Raw genomic sequence first — 12,664 nt, forward strand, 5'->3', positions numbered from 1 at the left:
ACGTCTTTCGGCTGACATGATAATGATGATGGTGATACTTATCCTATCCAACAAAAAAAAAACCTAATAATATTCATAAATACAACAACATTACATCTTCCCTTTTCCGAAAACAGTAACATTTCTTGGTAATTAGGTAAAATACATAATGTGTGACGTCCTCCGTAACCGCGTGTCGACAGTATTGAGTCAGAGTGCGTAACTAATATGGAATGCTTACATCAGAGGTTTTACTGTACAATGATACAGATACATGTGTGAATAAATAAATATATATCACAGAAAACTTGACACTTGAATTGAGCTGGTGCCAAAGTACCTAAACAAAACTTGTGTTATGGGTAGTATGTATCGGACATACTTACGTACTTAAAAACATAACTTAACACCCGAGACTCGTAACATTCGTATTTTTATACAAAAATTTGCTCCGACCGGGGATCCCACCCCGGGACCTTTGCAGTTAGGTTCTCTATACCGACTGGCCTATCCATCCGGTCGTCTGAATGATACAGACCAAATTTTTCACATAATTTTATCCCTTTCTCTCCCTAATTATGTTAACTAAACTCCAATTCAATAGAATCTGACAATCCTGTAGACACTTCCAGCCTACTAATATAAACACCGGGCTGCCTAAGGCTTTGTGATGTGACTATTATTCTTTTTTGATTCCTTTTAGATGATAATTGCAACAACAGGGACATATATAATCAAGTGTGCCCACGATAGGGTGTCTTAAATATGTAGAAAATTGACAGATTCTATTGAATTGTACTTTATGGGTCCTGGGTGCTATTTTTTTTCAGATATGCGTGTTGTTTTATAAATTGTCACTCTTAAGTTTGCTGTGACCCTTAGGGCCTCCTCATACTCCCGCTGGTGCACGGCTTGCCTTGGCGTGGCGTGCTGTTTCAATAGGTTCCTATTGGAACAGAGACACGACTCACGCAGCGCTACTCAAACTCAACTCAAACCCACAACGTGTATTGGCATAAAAAACACGCACTACATCACAACATAAATACAGTAAAAACATGAACAGGAGAAGAGAGAGAAATTCGAGATGTTGCGCTGTAGTGTGATGACAAAAGGACTCGGCTCAGCATGTGCAGTAGCCCTGTAGATAGAGCTGCAGCGCTGGTAACTGCACTCTGCTGGTACTCTACTAAATGACATGAAACAAGCACGCCGCGCCAAGCCGTCCACCCGCGTCCATCCTTACCAGGGCAAATGCGATTCATAGGCCACAGGGGTTACAGTAAAATAGAACCCTGCGTTTTTGAAACATTAGTAAAAATGTCACTATATAATTAAATAATAATATCTTGGGACAAATTACACCAATAGGGCATATTAGGCAAAGCTCTGCGCAGGGGGCGGCACTAGCACATACCGTAAAGAAACCGCCATGGCAACGTCAGTTCTCTTTATATTTTACAATGCACGTGCTCGGAAAGTGCCTCTTGACGTGGGTCAACATATCCATAGAAAATTAGTGATTCCTGCACGCATCCACAAGTGTGCAGTAAAGTTGTATGGATTTTACTTACCGCACTTGTGCGGTAAAGTAACTTTTTAAATTGCTAAATGATGTCCAAACTATTGTTAAAAAAATAAGTCTAAAGAGTCGTTATAGTTAGGCTTTGAACAAATAAGAAAACGTTTGATGCAACCAACTGAATATTTACTGATAAGATAATACAGATTAAACGCGACAGAAAAGAGAACGTTAATTTTTTTTCATGTAAACTCGTATTTTAATTCCGTCTAAAGTTATGAAAAAAAAAGGAATAAATTCTTGAGTCCAATTCGGACCGTGCGACGTCAAGCGCGCGCACTCGAAAGTTAACCAATGAGCTTCCAGTGCGCGCGCACGACGTAGCACGAACCAATCATGGTTACCCGTTCGCGCCTGTCATGAAACCCCGCCAAAGTAATGTTCATGAGTTCAGTCCGGTGAATTAATTTTTGATGAGTAAATTAAAATGAAGAGTTTAAATGATGAATTTATATCTGACTTTACGCCGCCTTACGTCCTCCACGAGGCACATATTGTCAGTGACAAACTCAATGCTGAACAAAATACGTGAACTATAATATACATACCTAAGTTAATAAACATCGTAAATTGATAGAATAATCTACTTCTACACACATGGATATTATAACATCTACCGGTATGTCTTATTCTTATTTATTTGCTTTTATCTATTAGAATTAGTGAACCAGTTTTGATTTATTTACAGTTCCAAAGCCAAAAAATCTCAGAGGTAACTTTTTGTTAAGAGCTGGTAGATTAGATACATAATACATATACTTGATGTTACTTAACTATTACAGGGATTTATTCACGGGTTGCATTGATATTTAGCATTATAGGAGCGTGCACTCCTCCATAAGGACTAGCCAATATAAGTGTTGAAAATGTCAAGTAACAAGGGCTAATAATTAATCATAAAAAATCACGATACTAAAACAAAGTCTCCTTTACCTATCATTAGTAGCTGTAGCTGTTCTAATCTTCTGAGTCAATGATTGTTATGAAAGTTGGTTTAATAAAGTGTATACGTTAACGATTTTGATTTGGCGTGCATGTCGGTATGTATATCTACTGCCTGCTACTGTAGTAAAAGGAGTATGGCAAATAAATGATGTAGTCACTGCCTCGATTTTTTTCCTCGCTTAATGCATTGTAAAACGTTGTATGATACACGTGTCGAAAGTAGGAAATTCCCAACTCGTGCCGGCTCAAAACACTCGCTTCGCTCGTGTTTCAAGTTCTCCGCCACTCGTTGGGAATTGCCTACTTTCCGCACTTGTATCATAAATAACTATTGTCGCCATGACGGATCATGACCAAAGAGTATTCTATAGAAATCATGACATATTTATGAGTATTATCAGTAACAAAATAAATGATATTTACATCGATAGTAGCGATAGAGCTATATTTCCAAAAATTGAATTGAAATAATATGATATTACGGCATCCTACGGACATTTAAGGTACTCAAAAAACATAAACCATAAACATATCCCTTTCGAACCCAGCCAAGTATAAAATAATTATGACAATGGACTTTATGTAAATTTCATTTCAAGTTCAAAATTCAAATGCAAGAGTTATGACAGTGGACCTTATGTATAATCCATGTCAAATTCAAATTCAAATATAACGGCTGGGTTCGAAAGGGATAGGGTATGTGTTAGTGCTGCACTCTGACGGGATAAAATTGCTGTAATTTTCCCTATTCACTTATCCCCAAACTAAGCAAAGCTTGTATGTGCTATATGGGTGCTATACAACGGATTGACATACATTGGTTGTTGATGTGCCAAAGGAAACTTTCCAAAATTGTGGAATTTTTCATATAGGAAAATTTCGAAAACTTCTTACAATTTTGTATGGGGATTGAAACTTCCTATATTTCTAGTGAAAATTTCCAAAAATTTCTGAGAACTTTTCCAACTTTTGGAAACTTTCCGCAACTTGCACATCTGTAACATAGGTAAAGAAATTACATGTATAGATAATAATATACAAACATTCAAGACTCAATAAAATTATCCCGCTAATATTATAAATGCGATAGTTTGTAAGTCTGTTTGTTTGTTACTCCATCACGTCTAAACCACTGAACTGAATTTGGATGAAATTCGGTGTACAGATAGTTTGAATCCCGGAGAAAGACATAGGATAGTTTTATCCCGGAAAATTACATAGTTCCCGCGGGACAGAGATAAACGAATTCTACGTGGACGGAGTCGCGGGTAACGGTTAGTAACTCAATATAACTTAAGAAAATTCGACTTATTTCTAAAGTATTGCCGACCCGCCCTGGCTTGGCACGGGCGAAACTTGAAAAAAAAAACACTTCATGTTTGTCACCACCCTTTGACCCTTCACTTGAATGTTTTTGCCGTTTCTTCGACAGAGAGCGGCCTGATCGCGAGTCTGAGTGCCAAACTCGCGCCGCAGCTGTCGCCCCGGACGTCCAGACGCGCTATCTCGACCATAGCTCCGTCCGACTCGCCGCCCAAGGGTAAAGGTATATGTTTTTATTAAAAAAAAGAATAACACAAGCTTGTTTGTTGACGGCATGTACTTGCATTGTCGTCCAACCTACAGATCTACCTTTTTTATTTATACCACGTCGGTGGAAAACAGGCATGCGGCCCGCCTAATTTTAAGCAATTGCCGCCGAATAGGAACGCTTGCAACACTAGCGCGCGCGTTGCCGACCCTGCATAAACCTGATGCATCATCATCATCATCATCCCAGCCTATATACGTCCCACTGCTGGGCACAGGCCTCCTCTCAGAACAAGAGGGCTTGGGCCATAGTTCTCGCGCGGGCCCAGTGCGGATTGGGAACTTCACACGCACCATTGAATTGCTTCGCAGGTTTGTGCAGGTTTCCTCACGATGTTTTCCTTCACCGCAAAGCTCGTGGTAAATTTCAAATGTAATTCCGCACATGAATTTCGAAAAACTCAGAGGTGCGAGCCGGGGTTTGAACCCACGACCCTCTGTTTGAGAGGCGATAGGTCAAACCACTAGGCCACCACGGCTTGCAACCTGATGCATAATGGTTGTCAATCGTATTTAATCGGGAAATTTCGTATTTACCGTGCACTCTCAATTAGCTTGAGTACCCATCGTACAGCCATAGAGTTGTCATTCTGACAGTTGACATTTATAATAGACAGGGAGTCTCTGGCCGTGGGGCTTTGAATCCAAGGTTCGATTATACACGCATAACTGAGTTACTTTAAATTTTGTTTTTCTTTACAAATATGATCACTGTTAATTTCATTTTTTCATACAGATTAAAAGTAATTTAAAAAAAAAAACATCAGTTTAAGTAGGTACCTACGAAAAACTGGAACCTCGACGTCATTAAAGTTGATATTATGTTAAATGTTTATTTTATATGTATAATAACTTGCTGTAATTTATAATACATAAAATTGAAATTATGTTATCCCATTCATGCACTTATTATTGTTAATTTTTGAAACACACCAAAAAAAATTGGTGATCACCGTAGTAAGCACTAAAGGTCAATGTCCGTTTTTTCGCCTGCCGGTGGTCTGCCGTAACAACTAAGTAGGTATCCATACATTTCAAGTCAGTCCGACCACTGGAAGTGGATCAAAATTAACTTGCTAGATTTGAAGCAAACAAACTGGTGGACTGGTGGGACGAAACGATCATAGATATCTATAAAACCTAGTGTTAGCAGAAACCTTCTTGGAAAATGTACATATTGTGGGGTGATGTTTTCTTGGATGGGGACTCCCCTTTAACTTTCATTTTTATTTGTTGCAGCGGGAATGTAGTACACAAACATTATGTATTGTACAAATTTCAACTGTATTTCAGACTTTTATGGTTCTTTACATAAAGCCCTGTCTCAAAAGGATAGTACGAAATGAAACGAAATTAATATTTATATATATGTTCACTTTGGCACTTTGGCACTCAAAACAAATTATAAACATGCGGTACAATAATGAGAATAATTAAGGCAAGTGATTGTTTACGATTCAAAACTGTGCGTACACATCATGAAAAGAGTGATACATTTTATGATGAGTTCAAAGAAAAGTATCAATATTTATATCTCTGCAAGATTTTTTTAAAATGAATTTTTAGACGAAATTATTATACAATTTTCAGAATAATGACCTAAGGGACAATGCTTAATTTACTAACTAAAAGATTAACCCCCTGTTTCACCATCCATTGATTAAATTTATCAGACTTATAAATGTGATGCCGTCTCTATTTGTGTTGTTCGAATAGACGGAGACGGCATCACATTTATCCGTCAAATAAAATTAACCAATGGGTGGTGAAACAGTCCCTAAGTCTTGAGCCATATATGTCTGGGTCTCCATGGCCACAAGCAGGCACAATAGAGTTCCGTTTGTCACGTTTTTGATAGGTAGTATGTTCTGTACGAACGAAGATATCGGGCGTGCCAATTTTTGTGGTTTTTACTGTAAAGCACAATTAGTTTAATTTTCCGGTTAATTACAAACGATTAGGGATTTTGTGATGTATTACGGAATTAATGTGGTTGATGATGATGCATAATGCATTATCCAGTATTCGCATAATCATGCTGCGGTTTGCAAATACAGTATTTAGTAGGTATAACCTTTTATGGTTATCTTAAATATAATTACGGGCAGGGACGGATAGAACTTTGAAGAATAAAAACCACATAACTAATGAGAAGAGGAAATGCGAGGCGCTTATATGGTTAGAAATGCATATCAACCATGTACCGTTTGTGGCCAAATAAACATTAAAACATTACCCGACCGCCCGATGGAGGGTAATGTTTTTCGAGCGTTTGTATGTATTTTACCGTCTTAGTCTGCGACGAAAATAATTGTTTAAAAAAAGGGTTAATATTACCTAAGTACTCGTGATATATATTTGGAAAGTTACAACAGTTAAACGGATCAACTCACGATTACAATTCAGGAACGTTCCGACTAGTTTCGATCTTTTCGGAAGGTTCTTATTTTTATCTTTTTCATGAGTGGAACGGTTTTTTTTTGTAATTTTCGTAAAAAATGGGTTATTGTACAGCTTGTGGTTCTGTATCTTGTTTTTTAGCATTCGAAAAAGGTAAGCGATCTTGACGGGTCTTCTTATTTGAAAAACACGTTTGAATCTAAGTCACAGCAAATATATAACAATTAGCAAGGACATACTTACATACACACTTTAACTTATACATTCTTTTGGTATTATAAGTTATAGGTACCTACTGGTTTTTTTATTTTTTTTTCTATAAAAAGACTCGTCAAGATTGTTTACCCTTTTCCTAATACTAAATTAAAACTAATACTAAATAGGGTTCCGTAGCCATTACGAAAAAATTAAGTAATATTTTTCTAAGGATTTTGTATTTTATACGAAATCTTCCAAGTTTAGGTATATTTTATACCTTAGGCTGCTATTTACTCTTAAACTACTAATAATTCTCAAGCAAACTTAGCCGTTATAGTTTTCCTTGAAAGTTTGATATACTTACTACCATCCTGAATTTTTTAAAATTTTTTTACCCACCGGTTTAGATTTTAGAGGGGACCACATATCTCAGCTTATTTGTTTGTTAGTGTCGCTGCTTAAGTGACTAAATAAGAAACAAACAAGCTGAGATATGTGATGCATAGGAGAAATTCGTGTCTGTACCCCTGTCCAGTGGTGGTGTAGCGGTATGGCACGTAACACGGAATGCCGAGGACCTGGGTTCGATTCCCAGCGCTGGTCTTTTTTTCTGGTTTTTCTGTGCATCTATGTTTCAGTTTGTATTTTCAAATACTCACCGTTAGCAAGATGAGAACAACCGGAGATAATATGCCTGAGTGACTCCCCGGGACGGTGGCATGCTCGAAAAAGTTGTTCGTCATGATGACTTTGTCAGCAATTGACAAGATTTCATATTTCTAAGACTATAATTTGATTCGTTCTCTGTATTCTGTTTGGAAAGAGAAAAACGCTGATATTTTTAAAATTTCGCTACAACTATTAATTAATTTATTACAATTTTTTTAAGATGTGCTTATTCTAAAAGGGCATAACTCCAAAACTACGACACAATAGATCCATTACTTTTGTCTAGTCTCTTAAAAAAAAAGATCACGTAAATCTGACGTAGACGTTGCATAGAGACGTTGTCAAAATTATGACAGCTCCTTTTTCTGGTGAAAAAGGCAAAGGAAACATATCTATACTGTCGTAGTGTTGGCAAATTCAGCTATATTTTTTCATTTTTTGTATTTTTTAAATGTGGAGAAATCAATTATAATAAATATTTTCCCATGTTCAGGAGGCAAAACTCTTTCGATTCCTGTAGTAATTTACAGGTGTTAAAAAAATGAAATCTTGTCAATTGCACACACAAAACCCTCGGTTTCCCCGAAGAGTTTCCCGAAACGTAAACAGACCACCGACGCGAGGAGGTTACTGTTAGGGCCTTGTAAAACCGCCCTTGTAGCTCCTTGCTCTTGCATAGGACTGCGCCAATTTTCGTTTGCCAAGTATAGCGGGGTGAGGTGTCTGTCTACTGCCACAACTTCACGATGCATCCCACACTCGTTGTTAAGAAAATAATCCCCAAGGCTGCACACCTCGCGGATGTGAAGATTTTTGGCATTAAGAAAGCCGCGACCTCCACATTTCCGTGGGATGTACAGTCTCGTAACTTACATAGTCTCATTATTATTTTTAATTTTACTTAAGTTACGAAAAAGCCGCATGGATAAAGTGTACTTATTTAACTTATATCAAGTTATTTATTATGTATGTATGTACGGGTCGAATCTTGCAAGTTAAATTTGGTTCATTTCCAGTGATCGAATTGACTTGGAATTTGGCATACTAATGTAAATCTGACGACAATACAATTATCTGCAAGACTGGATCGTTTCTTGTTAATATTTAATCTAGTCTTCTAATATGTATACTAAAATTTATGGAAATTTTCATGGCAATCGGTTCAATATACCTAGTCGTAAAAGAGGAATAAACAAAACACTTTCTCATTTATAATAATGAATAAGGAAAAGATGAACAAAATAATTGATTTCGGATCATAACTTTTGCACAAACACCTTGTGTTTTGCAACTTTATTAAAAACATGTTGTTCTGTCTATATTAAAATAATAACTGACGTGTGAAAATACCCGTTTGCGTCTAACGGGCTAACTAAACAACATATCTAATTATAAATGTTTCCTGTAGTGAAAATACAAACTGAAATATAGATGCACAGAAAAACCAGAAAAATAAGACCATCACTGGGAATCGAACCCAGGTACGTCCACTGGTTCATTGCACAAGCACCTTCGTCCAACTGTGTTAAGGATAAATTTTAGGCATTGCAATATAGAAGCCTGGCGTATGGATAATGTCTTTTGTATTTGACGTGGCGGCGAATAGGTTAATATGGGGTGATGATGATGATGATGATTGTTGTTTGTACAGGCACGAAGCCGTCCCTGCAGCCGGCGTTCCTCGACAAGCTGTCTGCGACTATACAGCAGCAGCGGCGGCAGCTCGACTCTGCGCGCGCGGCGCTCGTGCGGGACACCATTAACACGCGCGCGCAGGTAACACGCAGCGGGGCTACTACGGAAATCGAAGTTCGTGCCGTTCCGCTCCGTCCCTTTGAGGCTTATACTATTAATAGGAGAGTGAGACGGATGGTACGATACGAACTTCGATTTTCGAATTTGGGAGTAGGCCCTCAGATACACACGTCACACACATGGGCACACGCATACGCGCCACGCACCATGCACTACGCGCCACGCAAAATAATTGCAATCTTCATAGCAATATGTATGACAAGGGCAGGGTTGCCATACGTCAGGATTTTTGACCCTTTGCCAGGATTGCGGCCGGACTTGGCAAGTGTCAAGGTTTTTAGAAATTACATCATTATGAGTATTTATGTCTGAAATAAATGACTTGACTTGATTTAATTAGATTAATAAAAATGTTTTCATGATACATTTATTACAAAGTTTACATAGTTGTAACTAATTAAATGATAACTTCGTATCATTTAGTGAATAATATTTCTTTCATAACGATTTAAAATGTAATAAATTACGGCTACAAAGATCTCAATAACTTTTTTGCTTAAAAATCTAGTAGCAATGTAACTACTTTTGTTATTTGGTTTCAATTATTAATCATATTGACATTGTCAAGACTTTAAGGATGATGTCAGGATTTTTATCAGGACATTTTATTACACCACGTGGCAACCCTAGACAAAAGGGTATGTATTCTAAAAATAGACAAAATTGGTGTGACATACTATATGGATGGCCACTTATGATAGCTATGTATATGCAACAAATGTGTACACACAAATCACACAAACCCAACTATCACCGCCGCACTACACTGACGCTTTTCGAAGTCAACCAGAAACATGGTGAAGGGTTGTGCTCTGTGGATGAACTGTAGTTGGGGAACCGGTCGCACGCATTGTTTTCTCTGAACCGTGACTCTATCGAGCATTTCTACGTCGGATTTTGAACGAGTGGCATACAAGAATGTGTGCAGTCGCTCGGCGAAAGTGTTATTAATATAAATGTCATTGACTTTATACCGTAATTTCCAATCAGGCGATGTGCGTCAACCCTTGGTTGTCATCGACACTTTTATTGTGCTTCTGCGATTGCCATTATAAAGTCGGGGTTGTATAACTTGTCGAAGCAAACCTTGTTTTGGCAACCCTAAAACTCACCCCGACAAGCAGTAATGTAAATCAAATTAAATTGAATTTAGAACGAGGGTCGCCGGCATGCAAAGTAGCTGAAGTGGCAGTCGCAATGGGTAGGTTATTATAGCACGGAGAACAGATGACCGTTTGGGCTGATAAGTTCTCGAATGGAGACCGCGGATCGGCAAGCGCAGTGTAGGACGTTCACCAACGAGATCAACGGATGACCTGGTTAAAGCCGCGGGTTCACGGTGGATGCAGGCCGCTGCCAACAGAAGTAACTGGAAGGGTGGGGGGGGGGGCTATGTCCAACAGTTGACGTCCTACGGCTGTTATGATGATAATGATGAACTTATGATAGTAATGCACAAGGATATAAAATAGTTGTTCGGTAAAATGAATAATTAAGTGTCATCGACCTTCAAAATTTACAGGAAAGCATTTCCAATTACCGAAGCGAGTAATGCCTGACGTCACCGACGCTCATGCTGCATTTGCGTTTTTGTCATCGTGATTTTTTATTTTCGTTGTTTACCGGTAAAAAATAAAAATAACGTTCGACACGTGTTCAACATGGTGTCAGTCATAGACCTATAGGTAGAGTCATTCACGATGACGCGTGCCGTGATTCTTATTATGAAATGAAATGAAATTATTTATTTCGCAGGAACATACACAGTTGTTATAAATATTACGAAACACAGTAGCAAAACTACTATTTGACCCCGGTATTCTGTGGGAGTGTGGTACTAACCCGGTCGAGCCGGCCCATTCGTACTGCAGCCAGCAAGTGGTAACAGTGAGGCTCTACCACATAAGAATCTTTAGAATAAAATGAAAGTGCAAAATTTGTGCTTCACTAAAGGCCTTGTAAATAACCTCAGAGCTGCTCGCCGAGCTTTGGAGCGAGCTATGAACGGGGTTTCTCTACGGGATCGAATCCGAAATGAGGAGATACGTAGAAGAACAAGGGTCAGACAGCCAAGCGAATTAGCTCGTTGAAGTGGCAAAGGGTGGGCCAATATAGCACGGAGAGTAGATTGCCGTTAGGGCCGAAAAGTTCTCGAATAGAGACTGCGGATCGGCAAGCACGTAGGACGTCAACCCACGAGATGGACGGATGACCTGGTTAAAGTCACGGGTTCACGGTGCATGCAGACCGCTTCCGATTGAAGCAACTGGAGATCTACGCGGGAGGCATCAACAAAAACAAGCTTTTATGAAGGTTTTACAAAAGTTCTCTAGCTTTTATCTACAATCATGCGTGATGCGGTCGGGGGAAATCGCTGTGCTACGTGACTAAGAGTTGTTGAGTAATTCGTGACATTTCATGCACACACGCTGACCGCACGGCCTTGGCCTAGGTCAATACAGTCACCCGCACCAATATCTGAACTAAAATAATTTCTTTGCTCACCCGCGACCTTATGACAGCTAAGTTTATGCAAAATTTATTTATTTATTATTTATAAAATATGTGTGTTCATGCAGTCCCTCCACCTTCACACTAAGAACACATCTCTCACCACCACCACACTACACTGACGTGTTTCGAATTCAACCAGAGCTCACCTTCAGAACAACACAACGGTACACCATGCTACCAGATCTTACACTTAAAGCAAAGTAATCCCTCAAAGCCCCCGCAAAGTAACGCCTGATTCAATAAATTACCAATATCTGACACAACAAGCGTGCATAAATATCTGATACGACTCTATTTCTAGGGCCGGAAGGACGTGTCAGATATTTTTGCACGCTCCGCTGTGGTAGATATTAATGCTGGTTACTGTACATAGCGACGAGGCACCACAAGCATTTGAAAGAAAGTTATTTGTTAACATTCGGCACAGCAAAACAATAAATAATAGAGAACAATGTTGTAATTTTCTCTCTGTATACCTGTTTTCTGTATCGTATACTATTTGTGGTGTACAAGGAGTCATTGTATTGTTATTGTATTTAGAGATGGACTAAAAACACGCTTTAATGGTAAACCTGCATGATTGCACATCATCAGATCTTGGGTACCATTCTTAGTCAAAGTGCACGGGTCAATGAACTTTTTAGTGTAGCTTGATGCCATGGGAACGCCTCCTGAGTTACTTATTATAAGTTTGATTCTATTGGGTACAAAACCACCAAAAGTTAGGATTTGTTACAGTTTTAAGGCAATTCCTTCATAGCTTCTAAACATGCTATTTATTCTAACACAGTGTATCGCTGATGTCTCCCGAGTTACGGAAAAGAATGAATGATAATCTAGGTTAGAATGTTGATTGACCCGGATAGTAAAATTCGGCACAGCAAAAAAATCAAGTAATAGGACAAATTAAAGATAATATTTCATTAAATAGAAAGTAAAGTTGTAGTGCCAAGGCAACATTAACAAGCCAAC

General features: G+C 38.5%; 1 protein-coding gene across 6 annotated transcripts in view; it reads left to right on the forward strand.

Moving 5' to 3' along the window:
• Positions 1-12,664, forward strand: part of mim (missing-in-metastasis) — a 300,696-nt gene that overhangs the window by 270,880 nt on the left and 17,152 nt on the right. For 5 of the 6 annotated variants that reach the window (XR_012452709.1, XM_074104999.1, XM_074105004.1 and 2 more), the window contains 2 exons: positions 3,939-4,052; positions 9,015-9,139. Coding sequence is in view for 5 of the 6 variants with exons in the window: in XM_074104999.1 (XP_073961100.1) it covers positions 3,939-4,052; positions 9,015-9,139 (239 nt within the window). In the remaining variant the exon portion in view is untranslated. The remainder of the gene's footprint in view (positions 1-3,938; positions 4,053-9,014; positions 9,140-12,664) is intronic. The other variant, XM_074105002.1, reaches the window with a different exon arrangement.

The sequence above is a fragment of the Choristoneura fumiferana genome, chromosome 22 (genome assembly GCF_025370935.1).
Source record: "Choristoneura fumiferana chromosome 22, NRCan_CFum_1, whole genome shotgun sequence".
In the NCBI taxonomy this organism is placed as follows: domain Eukaryota; kingdom Metazoa; phylum Arthropoda; class Insecta; order Lepidoptera; family Tortricidae; genus Choristoneura; species Choristoneura fumiferana.